The 14,138-nt window shown below is 40.0% G+C and overlaps 1 protein-coding gene across 5 annotated transcripts in view; it reads left to right on the forward strand.

Annotated features, from left to right (window-relative positions):
* PPP2R2C (protein phosphatase 2 regulatory subunit Bgamma) overlaps window positions 1–14,138 on the forward strand; it is a 170,506-nt gene that overhangs the window by 130,315 nt on the left and 26,053 nt on the right. For all 5 annotated transcript variants that reach the window (XM_056555103.1, XM_056555104.1, XM_056555106.1 and 2 more), the window contains one exon: window positions 11,960–12,124. In XM_056555103.1, coding sequence (XP_056411078.1) covers window positions 11,960–12,124 — 165 coding nt within the window. The remainder of the gene's footprint in view (window positions 1–11,959; window positions 12,125–14,138) is intronic.

A 14,138-nucleotide genomic window follows, 5' to 3' on the forward strand; every position in this document is an offset into this window, starting at 1 on the left:
GAGGAGCTGAGCGCTTTATTCTAACTCTTCACATATCTAGATTCAATTATTTTGTGTCAATTGAAGCAGAGTCATAGTTCCTGGAGAGCTGATTATTTTCCATATACTCTTGGGTATATTGTAGTCTCAGTGATAGCATCACTTTCAATTATACAGCCGTGCTGGAAGGATGGTACCCACAGAAGTCATTTTTTTCGGGCTCTGTACTTCCAGGAGCCTGGTATCCTATTTTAGTAATAGCTGTTTGCATCTCTTTAGGGCTCCTAAGGGTTTAGATTAATTAGGAAATCAAGAAAAGCCTCTCATTTTAATCAGCATAATGTTCTATTCCAGGCTGGCTTCTTTCACCATTAAATCCGCTCAAGTCACATGGTGTTCAATGTTCTGTGGAGAAATCTGCCAAGAAGATTAGAATTTGAGTAAATTCACTGTAAAATAGCACAGCTATAACTGAGAAAATGCCCTCTTGATTTATATTGGATTTCTACCTAAAATCAAACAAAAAAATCAACTCTCAGCACAGGTCCTAGAGACATCCTCACTTATCATGTTGTCAAAAATTATATGCAGTGTTATAATAGGTGGCCATACTTAAACACCTTCAAAAAACTGTAGGCCGAATGTTCTTGCGGATGATCTATTTCTCCCGATCCCTCTATGAACATGCATGTTCGGCTGGGCTGAGCGATCACCTGTTCTGAATGGGGAGAAGAGTAAGTTAATGATAGACCTCGCTTGTGACTTAAAGGGGTACTCCGGCCCTAAGACATCTTATCCGCTATCCAAATGATAGGGGATAATATGTCTGATCGCGGGGATCCAGCCGCTGGGGACCCCCGCAATCTCTCATGCAGCCCCCACCTGTGTGAGCTCCACGCAGAGCTGGAGGCTCCGAGTCTGAAGCATTATGACCACGGGGCCGGAGTATCGTGACGTCACAACTATGCCCCTGTGTGATGTCACGCCCTGCCCCCCCCCCCCCCCCTCCGAATGCAAGTCTATGCAACACTTCAGACTTGGAGCCTCCAGCGCTGCATGGAGTTCACTCAGGTGGGTGCTGCATGAGAGATTGCGGGGGTCCCCAGCGGCGTGACCCCTTCGATCAGACATCTTATACCCTATTGTTTGGATAGGAGATAAAATGTCTAAGGGCCGGAGTACCCCTTTAATGAACTAAAGGACCAGGCACTTGAAATCCAACATGCCCTATTCCTCTCTCCACCAACAATACATGAGTTTGGCTAACCTGTTTGTAATGTGTATTTACTGACATTTATGGTGTTGTTTTTTTAGTGTTTGCTAGATGTAGTACAATATTGTAAAGTCTGCATATTTGTTTTTGTGTTTTTGTTGTACTTTTGGAGTTAGTGTCATTTATTTTATTACAATCCAGCATTTTGGCTAGAATGTAGAAAAGATTGCTAATAAAACCACCACTGAAAATCTTGTGTAATACCATGTAAAAATCAAATTTTTGCATATTTTAAGATGCAGGAAAAATTTGAGTGGAAGAAAAATAGAAAAATAAAAAATAGAATTTTCCCATATGCAGAAAAATTATAAGTTAAAGAGGAAATTCTGGTTTGCATAATATCCTTTATAAGGCTCAGAAAAGAGTTGAATACTGACAACGTAGTTACCTCCAATAGAGAGCCACCTTTCTTCCTGAAGGAGGAGAGCTAATTTGCATACCTTTTTTCCCAGGGTGCATTATCTGGCCTGTAAGGCTACATCCACACTACGGAATTTCCGAGTGGAGAAATTCCATTCGGAAATTCTGGTGCAGAAGCCTCCCATTATTTTCAGTGGGATTCTGCTACGCTGTGCTTACTGCAGAATTTCAAGTTCTGGACTCCTGTGAAAGAATGAACATGTAAATTTTTTCGGCGGACATCCACGCGGACTGCATTGCCATCAATTATGACGGCCATGTCTGCGTGGTCCTATTGCTGAATGACTTTGGTGGTGTCGGCAGCAGACGGAATCTCTGCAAGAGGTATCGCTGGATGAAGATTCTGTAGTGTGAGTGTAGCCTAAGGGCCTATACATACTGAGGAAAATCAGCAAGAAAATTCCTCTGTGGATCCGCCATCTGTTCACACTGAGGATCTACAGTATTCACATGCGGAATTCTGCCTTAAATTAAAGCCAATAGGGGGCATTCATCAGGGGTAAGTGAAAATGTTTCTAAACCTTTTTTTTTTGGTCACAGAGCATTTGATACATTTCGTGCAGGTCACATTTTCTGAAATTTTACTTTTCACATGCACCATAAAGCTAAGCTAAGTCTGGGCTGGTGTAGTTTAGAGACTTTCCGGTGGTTTTGCGCCTTTTCACAAAAAGGCACAGTTCATAAAACCCGTCCATATCATGCGTATTGCCAAAATCAGTGGATTACAACTCAAAATCAGCAGAAATGTGTAAACCAAAAGGTGCAAAAAAAGGACCCTTGCACCAAAATAGCGCCAAATATAGATGGAAAAAAAGGGTAAACACAATGATAAGTGCCGGCTATAGACTTGTATGGGATTTCGCACTCCCATTCACACTTTTGAAATTTTGCTTGTTTAAACCGCAGCATATGGACCCGGCACCATTAAAGGGGTACTCCGCCCCTAGACATTTTATCCCCTATCCAAAGGATAGGGGATAAAATGTCAGATCGCCGGGGTCTCGCTGCTGGGGACCCCGGGGATTGCTGCTGCGGCACCGCGCTATCGTTATAGCACAGAGCGAGTTCGCTCTGCACGTAATGACGGGCAGTACAGGGGCCGGAGCATCGTTACGTCACGGCTCCGCCCCCTCATGATGTCACGGCCCGCCCCTTTCAATACAAGTCTATGGGAGGGGGCGTGGCAGTTGTCACACCCCCTCCCATGGACTTGCATTAAGGGGACGAGCCGTGATGTCACGAGGGGCGGAGCCATGACGTCACGCTGCTACGTCCCCCGTATCGCCCGTCATTACGCACAGAGCGAACTCGCTCTGTGCTGTAATGATAGCGCGGTGCTGCAGCAGGGATTCTAGGGCTCCCAAGCAGCGGGACCGCGGCGATCTGACATCTTATCCCCTATCCTTTGGATAGGGGATAAAATGTCTAGGGGCGGAGTACCCCTTTAAATTGTAGGCTTTTTTTTTTTTTTTTATAAAGGAATCCTAAAGAGGACCTGACCTTTCTGGCATGTCAATTAAGTACTTGCATTCCCTATAAAATAACAATAAACTGAAGAATCTTACTTACTTACTGCAATAGTGAGGATTATTTAAGACTAGTGTTTCACATGCCGTTCTTAGGGTACGTTCACCCATGCATATTTTGCTGTGTTTTTAGCTACAGATTTTTAGCAGGTTTTTAGCGACAGAAAAGAACATACTACTGGAAGGATTAAGATTTTTTAATAGAAGTAATTTACAAATCTATTTAACTTTCTGGAGCCAGTTGATATAAAAAAAATGTTTTTTCCTGGAATACCCCTTTAAAGCTGCAGATTTGATGCTGTGTTAAGTCATTTAGTTTACATTAAAATCTCCAGCAATAAATCTGCAGCTTTAAATCCTGCAGGATACTGTACTTGTGAATACACCCTGGCTTTAAAGGAAAATGGTCACCAGTTCACCCGCACTATAACCAGATACACGCTGAACAGGAGACCGATGCAGGGTCTGGGACTGCTATACCTACCTGCAGTCCGGAGCCCCAACCCCCTAAAGGTTCCCTTCTTCCAGCGCTGACTTGCGCTTTGAGGCGGGCCTGTCGACCGTATTTAAATATTCATAAGTGCTGGTCACGTGAGCGCTCGTGCCTACTGAACGCTCATGTGACCGGCGCTAATAAATATTTAAATTTAGCTGGCGGGCCCACCTCAAAGCGCAAGTCAGCGCTGGAAGAGGGGAACCATCAGGGGGTTGGGGCTCCGGACTGCAGGTAGGCATAGCAGTCCCAGACCCCACATCGGTCTCCTGTTCACCCGCACTATAACCTGGTGTAACGGGTTATAGTGCGGGTGAACTGGTGACCTTTTTCCTTTAATGGGTAGGAAAATACGCAGCAGCAAAATGTGCAGCATAAAAACAGCATGAGGGGGTGTTAAGGCTCCAGCGGTCAGACAACCGTGATCTGATACTTATCCCCTATCCTTAGGATAGGGAATAAGTTTTGCTATCCCGGAGTCCTCCTTTAAAGTAAACTTCATTCGTATCAAGTTTATTAAAGGATATTAATACATTTGGTGTATAAAATGAACTGGTATGAGCAAGCATAGAATTGCACTATAATTTATGCTATTTTCAGTCTAATATAGTAAGAAATCTAACGTAAAATTACTTTCCCTCCCCTTCCTGGTTTACCCCAAAGTCATAAATTATACAAAAAATATAGCATGTGCCATAATTTGCATTTTTATCTCTGCCATAATACCATTGGAAAATGCATAATAAACCACTAATGTGTTGTGGCCTATCCTCTTCCTGAATATGTATCAATAAATTTTGAGAATTTATTGCCATTTTAGGTTACACACTATTGACAAAGAGGAATGGTACCACCCAAGTTGTCAACTTTGTTTATCCATTCTGGGATGCATAAAATAGGAACAGCACAGCATGGAGTTATAAGAAAAGATTCTTTAGAATAGAGGCTTTTTAGAGAGTGCAACTATTTAAAGAGATTGTCCAGTGAAAGTAACAACCTGTGTATGGTGTCAAAAAGTATTATAAAGCAACTTACTATTATAATGTTATTAGCCATAGTGCAGAGATCATAACAGCTGTGCTCTTTCCCCTGTAAGCTGTGACGTCACATCATAGGATCTGAAAGCAGCCTGCTCCGTACCTCCTCTACCCTCCCCTCATGTCAGTACTGGATGAGACCAGTGATGTGAAGGGGGAGCTGGTATTACTGCTCATTAGATTTATGCCTCAGAGATAACTCATCAAGGAGCCCGCTCATTCATAAACTACTGTGACTGAGAACTGCTTCATGCTGCCTTATCTAATGAGTCATAAATCTAATGAGCAGTAATATCAGCTCCCCCTTCACATCACTGGTCTGTGCTGACAGCAGGGGAGGGGGAAGGAGGGACAGGAGCTTACTACATTCAGAGCCTGTCATGTCAGCTTACATTATATTATTAAGTTGCTTTATTATGCTTTGTCACACAATACACTGTTTTTTTTGGGGGTTTTTGCCGGACAACCCCTTTAAAAACATGCCAGGAAAGCTTTGGGGGTAAGCAAAATCACAGGTCAATAGAGTACAATGGGAGAACTGATTGACCTATTATTTTCATAAATTCCCCAGATGTGAATCTCAACTTGTCAGTGGACTTTACAGATTTTAGTTTTTTTCTGTATTTGTCTTTGATAACTGGAGAAGCAGGGATCAGTTCTAATCTTTTCCTAGTGGTAAATCCCACTGCAGCTCAGATGGGTATCTTGTCAGCCTCCGGTGATTGTCATAGACTCCCCGTCTTCCTTTTGTGCTGCTCTAGAATTGACTGGAGAATACTTGGAGCATTTAGAGCCTGTGTGACTCCTCGAGATGCCTTGTAATGGCTTTCCCCTGTGGTTTTAAGCAGCCGTGTGAAACTACCGCAGTCCCATCATTTGCAGCTGACTGATAATACAATCTCTTTGTAGTAGTAATTATTTTTATTGGCTTTCCGTTCTGTGCACGGAATCTGAAGTGTCTCATTTACATGCAAAACAACCAATGGCAATGTGAAATATTAAACACATCGGGGCGCTTATACAAAACTCCTTCTTGTACAGATGGTTGCAAAAAATTTTCATTTTTAAAGGGGGGGGGGGCTGTACTAGGTAAATGTAATATTGGAACATGTGTGTGTGTGTGTGTATATATATATATATATATATTGCTTATGACTTGATAAAGGGAGGCATCCCAAAAGCTTGTCTCTACATAATCTTGTTAGTCCAATAAAAAAGGTATTACAAGATACAGCAACTACCGATGATTTCGCTTTATATATATATATATATATATATATATATATATATATATATATCTCAAGAACAAAGGTGCATTGCAACAAAATAAACATTTTTGGAATCGGAGCACCCAAGACTACAAAATGGTATAAAAAAAATTATTTTTTTTACGTTTGCAAAAACTCCTCTATAACCTCTTAATAAACCCCAATATGTTTTTTTACAGTACTCGGCAGTCATTTCACATAGAGGGCGCACGAGTTGAGCCCTCTATATATATGTGGCAGATGTTGACTGTATTTTATAGCTGACATTTGCCTGCAATTGCCAGCATTGGACTTTACTCTGATCCCAGAGATTTAACCCTTTGCATGCTGTGATCAATTGCAAACGCGAGATTGAATTTACAGGTGAACTTACTGCCATGGTAACCGCTGGGTGCTGATCAGATACTATGGCAGCCGGAGGCTTTCTGTAGGCCTCCGTGCCTGCCATAGAAAGATCTTCTTGTATAGTCTGCCTCAGACAGGCTGTACTAAAAGATTGGAGAATTTGACAGTTCACTGCCATACAATAGTACTGCATGACAGTGAGCTGTAAAAGCAATCTAATGATTGCTTGTATAGGATCCCTTGTAGGAGTAAAAAATAAAATAAAAAAATTACCTCCTTTTTCTCATCAAATAAGAGTATAAACTCGAAAAATATTTAAATATTTAGTATCATGCATGCGGAAATGTCCAGACTATTAAAAGATAATGTTATTCATTCCCCATGGTGAATCATGGTGAAAAAAAACATGCAAGAATGACTCATTTTTGGTCACATCACATCCCATAAAACAAAAATGTGCTAAAAAGCGAACAAAAAGAACCATTGACACTAAAATGGTACCAATAAAATGAATGCATCATACAGCCCCGTATACAAAAAAGTTAAAATGTTTTAGGGATATAAAAGTAAAAATTATCTAAAAAGTGTGTACTGCTGTAGTCATACTGGTCTGCAGAATAAATAGAACATATCAGTGTTACTGCAAAGTGAAAGGTGCAAAAACTAAATCCATCAAAAAATTTCGAATTTTAAGTTTTTTTTATTTTCAGTTTTTGTTTCACAGAACATTTCATGATAAAATGAAGGGCTTCGTTAAAGCAATTACAATTGGTCCTGCAGAAGTAAAAAAAAAAAAGGGCAAAAATCACTGATGGGAGAAGGGGTTAAAGGTTAACTACAATAAGTAAATAATATTTCTTGATCTGATCTTACAGGGAATAAATCAGCATACAAAATAAATAGTACTACTTACTATAAAACAGCAGCTGGCAACAGAGTACAACACACTACTCCAGGCCTGAAAAAGTGTGAGCAGTGGGTTTTAGTATTAACAGGTGATTTTCTTAGCTGGAAATCCACTTTAAGATATTTTTGACCTCTTTATGCAGCCAAGGCGCACATATACTGAGCAGCAGATTTGGGATAGTTGCATTTCAGTCTAGGTTTTTTTTGTTTTGTTTTTTCAGAAAAAGCTATTTGCCTTATTTGTTAAAAATAAATGCCACATATGTCTATTACCTTGTTGACTATACCAAAAAGCAGCTCCTGTCATTTAGGATAGGGAACAATGCAGCTCTGAACTCACCCAAACCAACACCCCTAGGTACTTGGACAAGGTGTCCTAAGCTGGGCCCACAACTGGACAATGGTGCCTACACTCACTAAAAGCACAGGGCTTATACTGGAAAAAGTCAGATAGACTGGGTCAGAACCAGAGAAGCAAGTTAATATCCGAATTCGAGGTCAGAACCAAGTCATAATACTAAAAAGTACCAAAGAGCAAGCTGGGTCAGAACAGGAGATCTCGCCAGGTCCAATACAGAATCCAAGGGCAGAAGTCAGGGACCAAAAAAAAAAGCAAGACAGAACTGGATATGGCAGATAATCCAATCTGGTGCCGTCATACAGTATGGAATGCCAGTGCCAAGCCTGTCTAGCCAAGCATCTGCACTGTCCGATAGGCTAGCCAGCCCTGCTCAACAGAGCTGGCAGCCATAGCAATAGAGTGATACCTTAGTCATTTCAAAGCAGAGAGGACTAGAGATAACGTGGGATTGCTAAAAGGTAAGTTCTTGATAGCTCCTCTTTTATCCTACATCTCTCTTTCAGCTGCTTATGTTAACTATTTAATACCTTCAAAACTCAAACATCTTGGATTTTATTAGTCATTGTAAACTTAGATTAATCTATATTATTATTATTATTACTACTTTTAGCAGCAAAAGTTCACCGAGGAGGAGGGGGCATTACCTTGCTTGTCCTTACATGTCACATGTGATCTTCTGCCCTCACTCCTTAGAGCTGACGATTGGCTGCTCTGTGCACTAAGGTTCTGTGAGAGATCCCCGAGCCTATAGAGCAGACCAGCGGGGAGCCTGCACAGCACCCTGCTTGTCCCGCCCACACTTCCTGTATTTTGTCTCAGCACAGAGAGACACAGGCAATAGCTGCAGGGACAAGATTGTGGAGGGGTAGTAGAGGGACCCCTAGTGATGAAAAATAAGATAAGAAATATACAGTGGGGCAAAAAAGAATTTAGTCAGCCACTAATTGTGCAAGGCCTGTAATTTTCATCATAGGTATACCTCAACTATGAGAGACATAATGAGAAAAAAATACATAAAATCACATTGTCTGATATTTAACCCCTTAAGGACCATGCGTTTTTCCACTTTTGTTTCTTCCTCTTTACCTTTTAAAAATCATAACCCTTTCAATTTTGCACCTAAAGATCCATATGATGGCTTTTGTTTTGTGCCACCAATTCTACTTTGTAATACCATCAGTCATTTTACCCAAAAATCTACGGCGAAACAGAAAAAAAAATCATTGTGCAACAAAATTGAAGAAAAAAAAAATGTTTTAACTTTTGTGGACTTCCGTTTCTATGCAGTACATTTTTCGGTAAAAATGACACCATATCTTTATTCTGTAGGTCCATAGGATTAAAATGATACCCAAGTCATATAGGTTTGATTTTGTATTACTTCTGAAAAAAATCATAACTACATCCAGGAAAATGTATACATTTAAAATTGTCATATTCTGACCCCTATAATTTTTTTATTTTTCTGCGTATGGGGTAATATGAGGGCAATTTTTTTGCGACATGATCTCAAGTTTTTTTTTAACGGTACCATTTTTGTTTTGATCGGACTTTTTGATCCCTTTTTATTCATTTTTTATGGTATAAAAAGTGTCCAAAAATATGCTATTTTGGATTTTGAATTTTTTTGCGCATACACCATTGAATGTGCGGTTTAATGAACAATATATTTTTATAGTTCAGACTTTTACGCACGCGGCGATACCCCACATATGTTTACTTTTATTTATTTGTTACACAGTTTTTTGTTTGTTTTTTTTTAATGGGAAAAGGGGGGTGATTCTGACTTTTATTAGGGAAGGGGTTAAATCCCATTTATTAACTCTTTTTTTTAACTTTTTTGCAATGTTATGGCCCCCATAGGGAGCTATAACATGCATTACACTGATTGCAGGCACTGTTCAATGCATTGCCATAGCATTGAATTGATCAGTGTTATCTGCACTTGATTGTTCAAGCCTGGATCTCAGGCTTGGAGCAATCAAACGCCAATCGGACAGCATGGAGCCAGGTAGGTAGCCTCCCGCTGTCCTCTCAGCTGTTCAGGATGCCGCAATTTCACCACGGCGGTCCCGATCAGCTCTATTGAGCTAACCGGCAGAATATTTTGGACGCCATAATCAACTTTGATTGCAGCTTCTAAAGGGTTAATACTGGACATCAGTCTGATCACGGGTCCCAGTTGCTGATAGCAACCAGGACCCCGCAGATACGAAGCGCGCTCAGCTTCTGAGCGCACTTCACAGATCGAGAGCCGGCCACGGATAAAAATATAGTCCGTGGTCATTAAGGGGTTAAAGAATTTATTTGCAAATTATTGTGGAAAATAAGTATTTGGTCAATAACAAAAGTTCATCTCAATGCTTTGTTATATACCCTTTGTTGGCAATGATAAAGGTCAAACGTTTTCTGTAAGTCTTCACGAGGTTTTCACACACTGTTGCTGGTATTTTGGCCCATTCCTCCATGCAGATCTCCTCTAGAGCAGTGATGTTTTGAGGCTGTCGCTGGGAAACACAGACTTTCAACTCCCTCCAAAGGTTTTCTATTGGGTTGACATCTGGAGAATGGCTAGGCCACTCCAGGACCTTTAAATGCTTCTTATGAAGCCACTCCTTCATTGCCCAGGCGGTGTGTTTGGGATCATTGTCATGCTGAAAGACCCAGCCACATTTCATCTTCAATGCCCTTGCTGATGGAAGGAGGTTTTCACTCAAAATCTCACAATACATGGCCCCATTCATTTTTTCCTTTACAAAGATCAGTCGTATTGGTCCCTTAGCAGAAAAACAGCCCCAAAGCAAGATGTTTCCACCCCCATGCTTTACAGTAGGCATGGTCTTCTTTGGATGCAACTCAGCATTCTTTCTCCTCCAAACACGACGAGTTGAGTTTTTAACCAAAAAGTTCTTCTTTGGTTTAATCTGACCATATGACATTCTCCCAATCCTCTTCTGGATCATCCAAATGCTCTCTAGCAAACTTCAGACGGGCCCGGACATGTACTGGCTTAAGCAGGGGGACACGTCTGGCACTGCATGATTTGAGTCCCTGGCGGCGTAGTGTGTTACTGATGGTAGCCTTTGTTACCTTGGTCCTAGCTCTCTGCAGGTCATTCACTAGGTTCCCCGTGTGGTTCTGGGATTTTTGCTCACCGTTCTTGTGATCATTTTGACACCATGGGGTGAGATCTTGCATGGAGCCTCAGATTGAGAGAGATTATCAGTGGTCTTGTATGTCTTCCATTTTCTAATAATTGCTCCCACAGTTGATTTCTTCACACCAAGCTGCTTGCCTATTGCAAATGCAGTCTTCCCAGTCTTCCCAGTGCAGGTCTACGATTTTGTTTCTGGTGTCCTACGACAGCTCTTTGGTCTTGGCCATAGTGGAGTTTGGAGTGTGACTGTTTGAGGTTGTGGACAGGTGTCATTTATACTGATAACAAGTTCAAACAGGTGCCATTAATACAGGTAACGGGTGGAGGACAGAGGAGACTCTTAAAGAAGAAGTTACAGGTCTGTGAGAACCAGAAATCTTGCTTGTTTTTAAGTGACCAAATACTTATTTTCCACCATAATTTGCAAATAAATTCTTTAAAAATCAGACAATGTGATTTCATGTATTTTTTTTTCTCATTCTGTCTCTCATAGTTGAGGTATACCTATGATGAAAATTACAGGCCTCCCTCATCTTTTTAAGTGGAGAACATTTGGTGGCTGACAATTGGTGGCTGACTAAATCATTTTTTGCCCCACTGTAGAGCTTTTTACCCCCAAAATATACACATTTTTTTTAACCAATATATATTACAAATATGTTGTTATCTACATTATATAAAAAGTTTTTTGCAAATGACAGTGTCTATTTAAAGCTCTTGCACACAGCCATATAATGGACTATATTGTACAGTTCCAGTATACATGGCATGTAGCTTGATAAATGTCAGCGTACTTTTTACATAGGTGTACAACTACAGACCAGTAATATGAACACATGGGTCAGTGTAGATAGCTTTGTTGTCTGCATATCTCCATAAGCCTTCATTATAAGGACCCTAAAACAAGCCAGTGTAAGCAAACCACATTTACAATGTTCTTATACAGTAGCTGATGCGTTGTATCCCTATTTCCGTACAGCAGGGAACTAGGTTAATTCTGATAGCTGTAAATTACTTTGCTAATTTTCTGGAATTGACTGAACCGTCACTCGAGTGCAAAGGAGATAATTACATTGCTATTACAATTGTTCCAACGTTTTACAGTTGTGAATTGAAATGGGAAGCTTTAATTATCCCCAAAGAGCATGAATACCGAACATGACAATACTCATTCTTAACAATATGTAATATCAGACATCGTAGACATCAAGCCGGCAAACATGGAAGACCTGACCGAAGTCATCACAGCAGCCGAATTTCACCCCTATCACTGCAACCTTTTTGTGTACAGCAGCAGCAAGGGATCACTGAGGCTGTGCGACATGAGAGCATCTGCACTTTGCGACAAACATTGCAAACGTAAGTCGCTGCTAACATTTGGTTTTTCCTTAAAGGTTATGGCCGGCCAATATAATTGCATGTAGCAATTTTTCACCTTTCAGTTTGGGTCAAGGATATATATTTGTATTGGAAGTGGGGTTTTTGCTGAGACTTGAGGTATGACTGTGTGCACTGCCACCTGATGGCCACAGGGTGAAAGGAGGAAGCTCTTTGACATCATTTGTTAGAAAAAGTTGAACTTTGGGACACCATTTGTGTGCTCTTGAAGGGCCAGTATTATGTATTATTGACCAATTATTTTCAAGGCCCAGAATGAAATATTCTTATAGATTCTATACTGTAGTTTGTTTAAAAAAATGTATGAGTAACTCATGGCAACCTCCGACAATCGTTTGGAGTGCTTATATGTAACTTGGTCCCTTTTGTGTCCCTCCCCTCTTTATTCTTTTGTTCTTTTTCTTTAAGTCTTTGTCTATGTCTTATGTCTTCTTTCCACTCCATTTTTTATGCTTTATAGTTTGAATGTTTCTGGTGAGCTCGTTTATTGGCTTTGATTAACCTATCATATAACTTTTGACATGCTGGTAATATTTGAATTTATTTTTTACTTCTGAAGATCAGTTTGGTGTTGCTCTTTGGCTTTTACTATGAAATCTAGTAGTGATACCACATTGTGGGTTATGATGTTGCATACCTATGCAATTTGACATGAGTTATGACATTTGGCTTATGACTTGTTCAAGTGTCTACTTCAGGCACAGGCAACCTTTGGCACTGCAGATGTTTTGGACTACATCTCCCATGATGCTTTGGCAGTGTTTTGTATGTAAGAGCATAATGGGAGATGTAGTCCAAAACATCTGCAGTGCTGAAGGTTGCCTATGCCTGGTCTACTTGATTGTTTCTATGTGTTGTGCACACTGTATATACTATAAAAATTTGATTTCTTTTTCTTGATAAATAGTAAAAGTAGAAAAAGTTAGTCAGCTTTTCATTTTGCCCGTTTTACCCCTCTTGTGAGCAACATCCAAAAGCATAATTATTTTTCACAAATTGCTGCTTTCTGGTCCCATCCTGACACAAGGAAATTTTGGTGACCTGGAAGTGAAGATCAGCAGGTACCTGGGCACCATCTGAAGGAGAGCGGCGGAGGATCAGTTTGGTTCATATTGCTTTTTTATCCATTAATCAGGGGAATTAATCTAAGATCAATATAATCCTCCATAGTTTTAGATACCATCATCCCCAAATTTTTTTAAGAATGTGTTATCCTGTGGATGACCTGTAAGGTGATATCCAGAGAATGTTTGTCAATTGAGCAAAGAAACAGTGGATAAATTTGAAATATACAAAATGTTTTTAAATTATTCAAAATAGTAGGAACTAACTTTATGGTATTGCAGATTGCAGAAGTCAACTTGTTATGGTTAAAAATGGTTCCTTGAATTATTACTAACCATTTTTCTGGCATGAATCGGCATTGGTCCCTCTGGACTGGTGCTCCAAAGACCTTAATCCAGTTGATGGAACCATAGCCAATAATTTTTTTGTAAAAATTCAATAGTGAACTAGGTCAATTATAGAATTTTCTTTTTTAATTAACAACAATTAATGCTTCTTTTATAGAATTTGACAATATTATTAAGACAAGCGGGGTATATTTGCAGAAATATATGATCCAGCTCACTTCTCTCCTGGGCCTTGCTAAACCCACTACTGCACGTGCCATTTACTTGACCTTGTGAGACGGCAGACAATAAACGTTCACGTTTCAGTGACAAAAAAAAAACAGTTTCTACTTTATTAAGTTTTAATTAAAAACCTTTTCCTAGACAAGTAATTATAAAGCTACAAAAAGTCTAATGCATTTTGAATGCTACCCGATTGTACAATTAAGAATGCAGGTAGCATTCGGAACATCTTAGATTGTTTGTAACGTTTTAACTACTCATCTAGAAATCTCTATTTTAATGAAGACTTACCGTAATAAAGTAGAAACTTAGTTATTATCACTGAACTGTTTATTGTATAT

Source organism: Hyla sarda, chromosome 1 (genome assembly GCF_029499605.1).
Source record: "Hyla sarda isolate aHylSar1 chromosome 1, aHylSar1.hap1, whole genome shotgun sequence".
NCBI lineage: Eukaryota > Metazoa > Chordata > Amphibia > Anura > Hylidae > Hyla > Hyla sarda.